Here is a 12980-nt window from a genome sequence, read left to right on the forward strand (position 1 = left end):
CAGGGCAGAGAGGAAGGCAGGGAGGCCTTCACCATGTCCCTGGGTATGGAGGCCAGGGGGGTGTGGACGTGAACAGGAAGGTGCAGGGTGTGGGCCCGGGCCCTGTGGAGGGAAAGGGAGAGGGAGGAAGCTGGCCTCTCCTTCCTTCCTGTTGTCAGAGCCTTTTGCTCAAACTGTCCATCTTATGATGAGCAGTCCAAGGTGCAGGGAAGCCATGTGCCTACGGTTACAGCTAGCGCGGCTGGCAGAAGCAGTCAGACCCTGCCTGGGGCCCAGGGCTCTCCATCACCACGGGCGGCATTTTCCAGCCTGTGCTTGGAATCAGCACAGGGTGAATTTGTTTCAGACGCTGGCCCTCTATTCACTGCAACCCCTCCCCAGCACCATCTGGGACCCTCCCCCACCAAGGACACTTGACTTTGGTCAGACTTGCTCAGCCTTTATTCTAACCATCGAAGATCACTTTATCGATTCAGGCAAGAGAGAGAAAGGAGTGTTTTAGTAAAGGCTGAAAAATCTTGAGATGTGAGGCGTTTTGTTAGCTTTTGTCTGGAAAATGCCTGGTTTCTTTGTCCCAGAAGGGCTTTCAGAAAGGCTGGCGGAGCCAGGATAATCTAGTGCAATTGGCCAGGTCCTCTGGGGGAACCTTGCCACCCAAGGAGTCCTCCAGCCTTCAAAACACTTCTGCCTGGGTCTCAGGAACTGCTGCTCTGGCCACTGCTTGGAGGGGAAAGTGGCCCTCCGTCCCTCCCTCCCCGCCCTGTCCCCAAACCCCCCATCAACATGCCTCAGGCTTCCCCTCATCCCTTTCTCTGTCTTTGTGCCAGGACCACATCCCAAGCCAATCTCTAGCAGACCAGACAAGCATGGGCCTGGTGCTCCCTCCCCTGAAGTCCTCCCTGGCCCCCTCACAGGGCTCTTTTATTAATGCGGGGGCTTCGCTTGTGGAGCGCAGGCTCTAGGGCTCAGGGGCTTCAGTAGCTGTGATGCATGGGCTTAGCTGCTCCAGGGCACGTGGGATCTTCCTGGACTAGGGATCAAACCCATGTCCCCTGCATTGGCAGGTGGATTCAGGGAAGCCTTCACACGGCTCTTCGGCAGCTCCCGGGCCCTGAGCTTCTGGTGGCGGGCAGGGTCTGCCTGGGAGCCCAGGGGGGACACCACCGCCGGGACTAGCTCCTGGCAGGGGCTGCACGGCCGCCCTCTCTACCCCCTCATCCTTCTCAGGGATGCATTTTCCCAGCACACCAATATAGGAGGTCAACCTCATCTTCATCACTCTCCTGGAAAGGAGATATTCATACCCCCATTTTGCAAATGAGAAAACTGAGGTGCAGAATAAATATATTTTGCTTGAAATCAGTGAGTCAGAGGAACAGGGGCTCCCTCCACTCAAGCCTGCTGACCCGTGAGCAAGGACCCATCAGTGTTGAGGGAACAGTGGCCGGCGTCTGAAAGCCCGGTGGCGTGTGAACCCTGACATTTTCTTTCTGTATGACCAGAGCTGAGCTGCCTACAGCTCTTGGCACCAGCCCTCAGTGCTTGGCGCAGTCCTCAGCACATGGATGAAACCCATGACCATCCCCCCCAGAATAGTGCTTTCAGCTTGATCCACGGAGTCTGTAAAGCCTATGAGTGTGGAGGTAGGACTCGGCACGTATGAAAGCATGCCCGTTTTCTGGGAAGAGAGCCCAGAGTCTTTATCAAAGGTGTCTGGAGCCCGGAAAAGTTTTACAGACCTGGGAGCGGGGAGACCAGGGTAATTGTGGCTGACAAGAAAAAGGAAGGAAAAAGAGAAGCTGGGTGCCCATTGCTGGTTGGGTGCTCATCGTTCATTGGTGTCTCTGGGAAACAGACTCTGAGTCTAGTGTGCTGGATGTTGACTAGAGGATGCTTATGGTCAACACACCTGGGGGGAGGGCAGGAGCATAGCGCGGGGCAGGGAGAGGTTAACCTGTAACAGATGTCCACTAGGAGCCTGGGCTAATCCCATAGCGAGCTCTGCAGGGAGCATGACCTTTCAGATCCAGACTGGATCACATGGCTGAACCTTTATAACCACTGTCGGCCACTGGATGTAAACTGCCCTGGGGAAAACATGACTTTGGGCCCAGGAGCTCACTGCAGCTCAGATAGTCCCAGAAGGAGCTGGGGGAGCTGACAGCTGAAGGCAAGCTTCAATAGCAGCCCCAGGGCTGGACAGGAAATCAGTCCTTGAAGAAGGGTCTGGGGCTGTGTCACCAACCTCACCACAGTATCTCTGCTCTTGGGAAAGGGTGAGAGATTAAATGCTATCCATTCACCCATCCATTTACCTCCATCCATCCATCCATCCACCCATCCACCCCTCCATCCCTCTATCCATTTAACATTTCCTAAACATGTCTTATAAGCCAGCCTAGGTGATAAGCACCTATGATAAAAAGCTGTACATGGCACTGTCTGGTGGAGGAGAGAGACACATCAGTGAATCAGGCACAGAGTGGTCAGTTATGAAATAGAGGCAAGTGCCAAGAACCACTGGAGCACATTGGAGGGTGGACTCTTCCTGGAACAATGAATGAGTTCTGAAAGAGTTGTCAAGGCAGAGAAAGGATAAGGCATTTTAGGCAGGAGGAAATGATGGTACAGGCATGGTGGTCTGAGGGGGTGCAGCAGATTTGAGGAAAGTTTCCAGGTGGCTTAGATGGTAAAGAATCTGCCTGCAATGCAGGAGACTTGGGTTATCCCTGGGTTGGGAAGATCCGCTGGAGAAGGGAATGGCTACCCACTCTAGTATTCTTGCCTGGAGAATCTCATAGACAGAGGAGCCTGGCAGGCTATAGTTCACAGGGTTGCGAAGAGTCAGACTAACACTGAGCGACTAACACTCAGCAGATAGAGTGGTCAGGTCACTCCCGGAGATGAGTCTGGGCAAGGAGATTCGGGTGAAATCATGAACGCCCTTGAACTATATCTGGCAGTACCAGGAAGTCACTGCTGGGTTTTGAGCATCTGCACTTTAGGAAGTCAACTCTGGTAGCTGAGATGATGGACAGCTGGGTGGTTGCTGGAACCTCGAAGAATCCAAGATGTGCCAGGACCTGGCATGCGCAGTGGGCACCTAGAAGCCCTCTAAGCACAAGCCAGTGCCCCACATGAGTGACCTTTCCCTGATGCAATGCAGAGCTTCAACACATAGATCATTCTGGTCCTCTGGGCATGGAGTGTTCCTCCAAGCAGCTGCTTGGTCCCCCAAGTTCTCAAAGACTTTCACATCCCATACTCAAATCTTATGATCTCCTGTGTGGAAAAACCTCCATGGGTGGCCTTGGCCCCTGGATGCGTATAGGCCTAATGTCATGCGTCTTGAAAACCTGGGGTGAAGAAGCCTTGGGCATCATCACCAAGGACAGTCCAGAGTCCAGGGTGAGAGCGCATTCTGCCCCCTGGAGGCAGGTTGTGCTAGGGAGGAAAGTGACCCTGGGGCTTTTCCATGTGACCCTGGGGCTTCCCTAGTAGCTCAGTTGGTAAAGAATCCGCCTGCAATGCAGGAGACCCTGGTTTGATTCCTGGGTGGGGAAGATCCCCTGGAGGAGAGCATGGCAACTCACTCCGGTATTCTTGCCTGGAGAATCCCATGGAGAGAGGAGCCTGGCGGGCTACAGTCCTTGGGGTCGCAAAGAGTCTGACACGACTGAGCGACAGAGCACAGCAGAGCACATGTGACCATTCGGGAAGAACGGGTGTGTTCTATCTCAAGAAAAGTTAGACCTTACAGAGAACTTCCTGGTGATACCAGTGAAAAAACCCAGTACTTAGCGCTCATCCAGCTATACAGCTTGATTGGTGGCCACAGGAAAAATGACGAAGCAAAGAATTATGCAGAGGCAGGGAGTCAGGCTCCTGGTTGCTAGGGCGGCCAGTGAACTTTTCTTTATCTGTGTTTGAGGGCGGGGATGGGGTGCAGGGGAGTGCTGGGAGGACTTGAACGAAGACAGACTTTTCACCCTTGGTTATTTTAGCACTAGGAGGCTTCAAAGTTAGGCAGACGCAAAAGGAAGCAGTCCCTCTGGCACGATTTGGGGCATCTTATGTGGGAAAAAGCCTTGGAAGAAATAAATCCCAAGGTTGCCTGGCCCTCCAACCAGAGCCAGCCTACCTCCCTGGGCCCCCACTCCTCATCTGTGAAAAAAGGAGATGAGAAAGATGGGCTAGATAACCTTAGGGTACCTGTCTATTGCAGAGGTTGTGTCAGGGGTCTTGGGTTCTCTTCAATTCATCCTTCAAGTTTCTGCAGAGCCCTCATTGTTTGCTCAGCACCAACTGGGGGGAAGGGGATCAAACAGAATACAAGCCTCAGGCTTGTGGGAAATGGGGGGTGGGGTGGAGAGATGGGGAAAGAGAAGTTAACGTTTCTGGAGCACTCAGTCTGTGCCAGGTACTGCACGAACCCCTCAACGTGCTGACTCCTTCCCACCTCCCAGGGACCCTGTAGGGCAGGTACCAGTGCCTCCCATGTACTGATGGGGAAACCAAGGCTCAGAGAAAAAAGCAACTTGACCAAAGCCACAAGGGAGGGGGCTGCACTGGAGCCCTCACCGTGAGCTGAGATGCTCCTCTGTGAGGCAGGTGGTGACCCTCTGGGGTTCTCGCAGATGGAGCCTGGAAGCTGGAACCACCAGGAAGGCTTCATGCTGGAGAGGGCTCTCCATGCACGGGGCCTGGGGGAGGGGCAGAACTCGGAGTCTGGCCAGGGAGAGGAGCAGCCTGAGTGTCGTCTCAGACGGTGGCATGTGGGCAGCAGCTGTGGCTCCTGTCCATGGTTCCACCAGAGAGAGAGGGGCTGGGGAGGGGCAGCGAATTCATCTAGAAGCATCACTCCTCCCCCAGCCTCATGTCTGCCATCTAAAAGATGGAGCTGGTTCAGCGGGGGTCAGCTTCTTCTCAGCTACTTAAGCCACTGGCCAGAAAGCAGACCACTGATAACTATGGTAGTTAACACACACTTAGCAGGCAGCAGGAGCCAGACCCTGCCTTAAGAACTCTCTAACTCACTTAAGCCTTCCAACATCCCAGTGAGGTAGGTTCCATTATTATTCCCATTTTATACCTGATGCGAAGAGCAGACTCATTGGAAAAGACCTCGATGCTGGGAAAGATGGAAGGCAAGAGAAGGGGACGACAGAGGGTGAGATGGTTGGATGGCATCACCGACTCAATGGACTTGTGTTTGAGTAAGCTCCGGGAGATAGTGGAGAACAGGGAAGCCGGGCGGGCTGCAGTCCATGGGGTCGCAAAGAGTGGGACACGACTGGGTGACTAAACAACATTTTATAGATGGGGAAACAGGAAGTGAGGTTAAGTAACCCGCTTAGCTGTTAAGTAACAGCTAATAAGAGACAGGACCCAGATTGGAACCGGGTAGCCTACCCTTGGGCTTCCCTGGTGGCTCAGACAGTAAAGAATCTGCCTGCAATGTGGGAGACCTGGGTTCAATCCCTGGGTTGGGAAGATCCCCTGGAGGAGGGCATGGCAACCCACTCCAGTCTTCTTGCCTGGAGAATCCCCAAGGACAGAGGAGCCTGGCCAGTACGTCTGTGGGTCACAAAGAGTCGGACATGACTGAGCAACTAAGCACAACACAGCACACATATTACGTCTAAGCAAGTTCCCGAGCCCCTCTCTCTGCCCCTCGGGGACCCTCCCCAAGCCCAGGCTCTCCTCCTGGCCTGGAGTTCTTGCACACCCAGAGAGCCCCACCCTAATGAAGACTGCCGGAGGCCCCCACCAGCCGCTCCACAGGCCCACAGCTGCCCGAGGGCCCCAGCCCCCCTCCCCTTACCCACATGCACTCCGCCCCCTCCCCCCAACCGAGCACCGTTGCCTTTCGTTCACAGTGACGGCGCCTGCGCCCAGGCCGGTGGGGGCACGGAGGACTCCGTGGCGGCGGCGGCGGTGGCCGGCAGACCCAGTGCCCATGCCCCGAAGGCTCAAGCCCAGCAGCTGCAGGAGGAGGAGGAGCGGCCGGGGGCGGGGGGCGCCTCCCCGCGGGCTGGCCCCCACCGCGCGGCCTCCCCTGGCCGGCAGCAGCCTGCCCTGGCGACGGCGCTCTGCTCCCGCGCCCCTGCCGCCTCCGATTACGAAATCTCCCTTGACCTAAAGAATAAACAGGTACCCAGGGCCTCCGAGGCGGGGCGGGAAGGGTGGTGAAGGGCCCTGACTTGGGCGCTGTCCAGGGTCCCAGGGATGTCCCTGTCTGGGCCGCCTGTGCTGCAGGCCCACCTCTTGGCCGCTAGTTCTCCCAGCTGAAAGGGGTAACTGCCCCTCCCTACAGCCAGCTCTTCTTGCAACCAGCCTTGCCAGCGGCAGGGGTCACCCGTGCAGTGCCTAGCCCACAGGCAGTGTGTCCAGGGCTCTGCCCCTCTTACCACTGCAGGAAGCCCAGTGGCCCACACACTTCCAGGCAGGTGAAGCCCCCACCCCCAACCCTGCTCCAAAGAGATGCCCAGCCTACCTGCCCACTCAAGGGGCGAGCTCCTTGCTCAGGCACACACAGGCTCAAATGAGGTTTGAAGACAGTGGTGTCCTCCAGGTAGACTAAAGATTCCCGGGATTAGCCCAGATTGGGAGAGTCCAAGTGAAGGACCAGGGAGCCCTGGAACGCTGCAGTTTGTGGGGTCGCAGAGTCGGACAAGACTTAGCAACTAAACAACGAAAGCCTCCCTGTTGGAAAACAAACTTCACTGAGGGGTTCTGGGTCTCCATCTTCCATTCTGTGAAGCAGTAAGAAAAATAGTCAGTCATGGGGTCCCCGTTGACACCCCCCAAATGACAATGGCACAGTTGTTTTGGTGGAAAATTAAGAGAACTGAAAGGAAATGTGTGTGTGTGTGTGTGTGTGTGTGTGTGTGTGTGTGTGAACACGCTTAGACACAGACTTTATGACAGCATTTTTGAGGAAGAGTGTTGAGCTTGGAGCCACACGTGTGGGATTCACTGTGTGTTCTTGTTCCAATTCCTCTGTGACTTTGGGAGACACCAGTTAAGCACTCTGGGTGTTGGTTTCCTCATCAGCAAAACTGGGAATTATACCTTGAATCATCACTGACGTCCCTTCTAGCTCTAAAATGTGTAGGTTCTAAAGAACCATTCCTTAACCTGATGGACAGTTTTGGAAGCGAAGCTAGTAGAGAAGTCACTAAGACTGGGTTGAGCCCAGTTGAGCCCAGCCAGACACATCCCTTCCTTTGAGCATGGATGCCAAGCTGTTACCCTGGGTCAGGGACCAGCTGCCCATAGGGCTTTTAGTAAGGTATTTACAAAATCTCCTGTGATATCTATGTGGATGGGACAGGAAGTGGGTTAGTTGACAATATAGTCAGGTGGGTGTTCTCAAATGGAATTATAAAAAACAATGTGTTTTTTTTTTTTTTTATCAGCACCAATTCCAAGGTGATTGAGTAGGGACTGTCCTTGTTCCTGCCCTATTCAACCATTCTGAAAAGGGACTGATGCAGAGCCTAATGGGGACAGCTAATACCTTGATAACAGAATCCCAGATTTTAAAAAAATCTAATTAGGACAGAAATGTGGTTAAACGGAAAATGTAAAGTGAAAGAGGGAAAAATCTCAAGTTCTGTTCTTAGCTTAGAAAATTCCACAGCACTATTACAAAACGAGCAAGCTTGGTCCTGGGCAAGAGGCCTTAGGGCTTGAGTTGACTTCAAGCTCAAGATAAATCAACAGCCAGTGAAGCCGCTGCCAGAGAAGTGGGCCCAGAGGCCTTCACAGACATGTAGATAAAACCCCCAGTGAGAGGAGCCTGGCGTGCTGCAGTCCATGTGGCCGCTGAGAGTCAGACACGACCGAGCAACTGAACAGCAACAGAAAGGAGGCAGCTGCCTGGAGCTGCACTGGGTACCGGCCAGGCTGTCTGGTTCTAGGGGCTTCTTTTAAGAGGCAACGAGAGAACCCTGAGGTGCTGAGGTTCTTCCAAAACAGAAAACAAATTGGCTGGGGTCATATGATGGAGAAAGACATGGCAACTCACTCTAGTATTCTTGCCTGGAGAATCCGAAGGACAGAGGACCTGGGGGCTACAGTCCATGGGGCTACAGTCGCAAAGAGTCGGACACGACTGAAGTGACTTAGCACACACCCATCCACAGGGTTACATGGGGAAATTGTAGACATGAAGACTAGTTTTAAACATGGAAGAGCTGAATGTGAATTAGCTGGATCAGATTATTTTCTATCATTCCAGGTAAAAATAGTGATACTTGTCTGGCAGTCCAGCCTTTAAGTCTCCCTGCGTCCAATGTAGGGGGCATGGGTTTGATCCCTGGGGAACAGTGATCCCACATGCCGGGACCAAAAAATAAAATATTTTCTAAAAAACAAAATAAAAATAGTGGTACTAGTGCATTAAACTTAAAGGAGAGGAAGGTTTTATTTTCTTTTTTTATTGCCTTTTTTTTTTTAGCTTAACTAATAATAAGAGCCGCTAAAAATGTAGCAGGTCCTGCTTCGGGGGTAGGGAATGCCCAAGCAGGGGCCGGGAGGCAGCCTGTCTGGAGAGGCACGGTGTGATGGGGTGGTCAGCTGGCCAGATGAGAGTGTCCTCTCCGTTCCCTGAGGACAGAGACCATCTCCTGTTCATCTGTGCACCCATCGCCCAGCATCCAGCAGAGGGTCTTGGACAGAGTAAGAGCTCATCGAGTGAATATATTTTAAATAACTCTGATGAGCAAAGCAATGAGGAAGTGGGATACCCAAAAGAAAAAAACATGGTCCCTCCCTGCTCCCCGAAAAGATTACCATTCAATTGAAGGAGTGGCCTGTTAGTAACACCAAAAGAAACGTGCCTTGGCCTGGGCAGGGAATTAGTTTACTTCTCACTGACTAGGGGCTGTGGAGAGTCGTGTGGGGTTCTAGCAGGCACCGTGGACCTTTTCACGTGGGTGCAGTTCTAGTAGATGGGCTTGCATGTCAGGAGGGCAGAAGTGGGGCAGGAAAGATGAGGGCTGGTAGGGGTGCAGCCGGGTCCTCCTGTCCTGGGGAATGGCCCCCCTCCTCTGGCCCAGGGAACCCTCCAGGCCAAGCACAGGCTAGGGGTGGGAGTGTTAGTTGCTCAGTTGCGTCTGGCTATTTGCAACCCCATGGACTGTAGCCTGCCAGGCTCCTCTGTCCATGGGATTCTCCAGGCAAGAATACTGGCAAAAAGTGATCGAGGAGTTGGGGCAGAGTGACTGAAAACACGGCATATGTTTACAAAAGATGGAACTCCACAGCTCTCTCTTGTGCAGATGAACTGCGTGACCTTAGACAGGTTCCTTCCCTTCCCCGGGCCTTGGTTGCCGCCTATAGCCCTTTGCCTCAGTTGCTAGCATTTCTATGCCCTGCCCCCCGCTCCTGCACTGGTCCACACGCACTCCTTCTCTTGCTTCAGGACTTGCCTGTGCCTTCCTTCTCCACCGCAGCTCTCCCAAGGCTATGGTGGAGGCCCCTTCTCAGTGTCCCCAAGGCACTCCGGTGCTCCCTGACATGGCCCTCCAGCCCTGGATCACCAGTCCTGTTTGCTTGGCTTCTCCCTGAAGGCAGGGCCAAGATGTCCGTCACTATATCCCTGATGCCCACACAGCACCTGGCGTGAGAAGATGCTCAAAAGGTGAAGAGAGGGAGGTAACAGCTCAGTGACCTGAAGGGGATGGAGAGGGGCATGAAGCCTGGGTCAGGGCCTGACTCCATCTCAGGTTTTTTTGAGATCTGGGATTTAGTATTCTGCTCCTGTGGTCCTCACGAGTCACTCACATCCTGTAGTTTTGGGGCTGGAAGGGATCCTGGACAGTGCTTATTCTCCCAGTTCACCAACCTGCCTGGCCTGCTCCATCAGCCAGTCCAGAATTCCAGGCGAGAGGGCCTGGCTGGGGCACTGCTGCTGACAACGGGCACTGTAGTGTCCCCCAGGCCTGTGGGTATGGGGAAGGGGAACACACATGGGGCGGGGGCTGGAGTGGTGCAGACTTTGGCTCCAAGCCCAGATCTAGAAGACAGCCTGCACAGCACTCCCCTGGTTGAGTTTAGTTCAGGGTGCAAACGTTGATGAAGCCCTAGTCACAGGGCAGGATGGCGGTGGCCACAGAGAATGATGTCCTGCCTGTGGGGCCGGGGGGCCGGGGGCGGGTAGCAGGCATGAGGCTGGCATGAGGGGAAGCCAGCTATATGACATGATGGGAACAAAAGGTGATGATTTCAGGACTGAATTCAGAGGCCATCAGGAGCAGTGGCTCCGGGCCAGGCTCTGGGCTGAGGCCACCAGTGGAGGGGACAGTGAGGACACATCAGGGCCTCCAGGAGTTTCTGCTCTAGGAGGGGTCTGGGGGAGGGAGGGAGGAGCCTGAGTTAGACGGGCACCACCAAGATTAGCGGGGAAACTGAGTGTCAGAGAAGCAGGAGGCAGCCTTCTCCAGGGACTCAGGGCGGGGAGACCCGTTCTGGTTGGGGGACTGGGAGGCTTCCTGGGGGAGGGACACTGAAAGAAAGGGAGAAAGTTTTTGCCTGGAGGAGAGGGTGAGGTGGGAGCTGAGGGTGGAGAGGGGGTGACAGTGTGGGAAGGGGTGTGGGGGGTTGGGGGTTGTAGGGAGCTGTGGAGGTGGGGAGGCTGAGCAAGTGCTGGGGCAGGAAAGCCCAGTATATGGGGGTGCGGGCAAGGGCAGGAGGTGGGGCTGGCATGTGAGCAGTGGACCTCCTGTAGTAGGAGGGGCCGGGGTGGGCAGGGCCAGGCTGCTGAGCCCCAGACCTGCTAGGACAGGGTGTTTATATTTATTTAGGGCAAGGATCTCCAGCGACTGAAAGACCTGTGTTTACCCTGCTCTCTGGGTACACTGCTCAGGGGGATGTAACGCAAGGTGGATGGTGCTGGAGGAGGAAGCAGGGAAGCAACCGGGCGCCGCCAGAGTGTCCAAGGGGGGCGTCCGGGGCGCCCCACGTGGTGACAGTCTGGTGGAAAGTTCAGAGTGATGGCAGAAGGTATGGAGGGGCTGCGCTATAGGACTTTGCGCTTGACAGATGCACAGAATAAGGCAAAGGAGGACCCAGGGACAAGTGCCAGGTCCCCAGACTGGACAGCCTTGGAGCTGGGGTGCTGTGACGTGACTAAGGGTATCACTGAGAGCCGGTTCCTTTCGGGGAAAGGGAGCAATGGACGGTTGGAAATGTAGGTCTTGAGTTGAGTCTAGGCATGGAGATTTGAAAGTCACAGAATCAACACTTCACCATCAGATTGCCACCACTTATTGAGCTTTGACCTACTGTGTGTCAGGTACCATATGAAATAAGAATTCTCACCACAGAATGAAATCACAGAGTCAGCAGGATTATCTCCATTTAACAGACAAGAAAACAGATTCAGAGATGTTAAGAAACATGTCCAAGGTCAGCCAGCAGGGAAGAGGTGGGTCTGGGCTGGGTGTTTCCCCATGGGCTTGCTGTTCACCTATCACAGTGCAGTGAAGTTACGATGGAAGAAGACAAGGTTCTCAAACAAGAGGTGAGAGGATATTAGCCCCAGAGACATCTATATAGAGTTGCCATGGGGGCTCTGCCCAAGACAGTTCCCTTTTCATTAGCTGCTAATTATCAGCTACCAGGGCTGCTCTAAAGACTTCCCACATGGAAGTCAGGAAGATGTCCAGCATAGGAAAATCATGAAGATGTGCCTGGAGAATGGAAGAGGGCACGCATATGACTCATCACTAGCATGGTTAGGGACCCTGTGGTCAGAATACAGGATCTGGGAGCTATAGGGAGATAGGAAAATCAAGATAGACTGGGTCAGGAAGGCTGAGGACAGAGTTTAAGGGATAAAGTATCAAAGCTGCAGAAAAATTGGGGAGCGAGGGAGTTGAGGATGGGACTTAGTGATTAAAGTTCACTTTGAGGTGATCCTTTGGAGAGTCAGAAATCTGGTGGGAGCAAAAGGCAGTTGCAAGGAGCTGGGGCACACGGGGCTGGCCAGTGGTTCGGCATTCGCTTGCATGTTGAGGCACAGGAGGTAGGGGAGTCTGCCTGTAGGTTTAGTAGAAAATAGAGAGTGGGCTAGTGCCCCAGAACGAGGGAGTCAAGCAGGGTCATGATCCAGTCTGGGTGACTTAGGAGGGTCTGTAGGCTGGTGGAAAGGGCCCAAAGCTAGGCTGGAGGCTGGAAATGCAAGTAGAAGGGACTAGCGGATGAAGAAAGCTTACAAAGAAGGCAAGAGATGGTGAGATCATCAGACTGAGGAACGCTATGGTGAGATTAGGAAGCAGGTCGAAGGGTTCCATGTACTGGGGGATGGAATTTGGCCTTGCTGTCTGTACCCTACCTCTCTGTGATCCTGGGGGAAGTTGGAGGGCTAATGGTCTTGCCTTGAGCTGTCGATCCCAGCCACCAGTCCTGATTGTTAGTTCAGGAATGTCACTCTGTAAGTGGAGTGTAGGGCGCGTGACTAGCAACAGGACACAGTTTCAGAGCCCAGGAATACTTTCTCACTTTCTAAGCTTCCCTAAGGACTGATGGAACCCACCACAGTGCTACCATTTTGTCCATCCCCTTCATCCAGTCTTTGTCTGTTGTTTAAATGCAAAAAAAATGTCCAGGAAGAACCACTGCTAACCCCTCTTGGTCATTCACACCTCAAAGAGAATGTTCTTCTAGTCCTTTCCCCAGAGAGATTTTTGGTAAGGGAGAAAAAGTGAGTGCTTAGGCACCCAAGGAGAGACAAGACCACGGAGTGGGGAGAGAGCTGAGGTGAGAGGAGGAAGGCAGACTGGCCGGTGCCTGAAGTTTTCCTGGGTTCAGACCCACCAGATGAGGCAGCATCCCCTACCTCACCTCCCCATCAGCCCCACCAAGCCCTGCCCCGATCGGAACAGCTCCCATTGTTGGGAACCGAGGTGAGTTGAATTGAAGAACATGGTAGCTGGAGGATCTCCCACTGTTGAAATATCCCTCCATCACCC

General features: G+C 53.9%; 1 protein-coding gene across 1 annotated transcript in view; it reads left to right on the plus strand.

Annotated features, from left to right (window-relative positions):
* IQSEC3 (IQ motif and Sec7 domain ArfGEF 3) overlaps positions 1 to 12980 on the plus strand; it is an 86496-nt gene that overhangs the window by 41459 nt on the left and 32057 nt on the right. The window contains exon 3 of the mRNA XM_052640472.1: positions 5880 to 6153. Within this exon, the coding sequence (XP_052496432.1) occupies positions 5880 to 6153 (274 nt within the window). The remainder of the gene's footprint in view (positions 1 to 5879; positions 6154 to 12980) is intronic.

The sequence above is a fragment of the Budorcas taxicolor genome, chromosome 5 (genome assembly GCF_023091745.1).
Source record: "Budorcas taxicolor isolate Tak-1 chromosome 5, Takin1.1, whole genome shotgun sequence".
NCBI classification, from domain to species: domain Eukaryota; kingdom Metazoa; phylum Chordata; class Mammalia; order Artiodactyla; family Bovidae; genus Budorcas; species Budorcas taxicolor.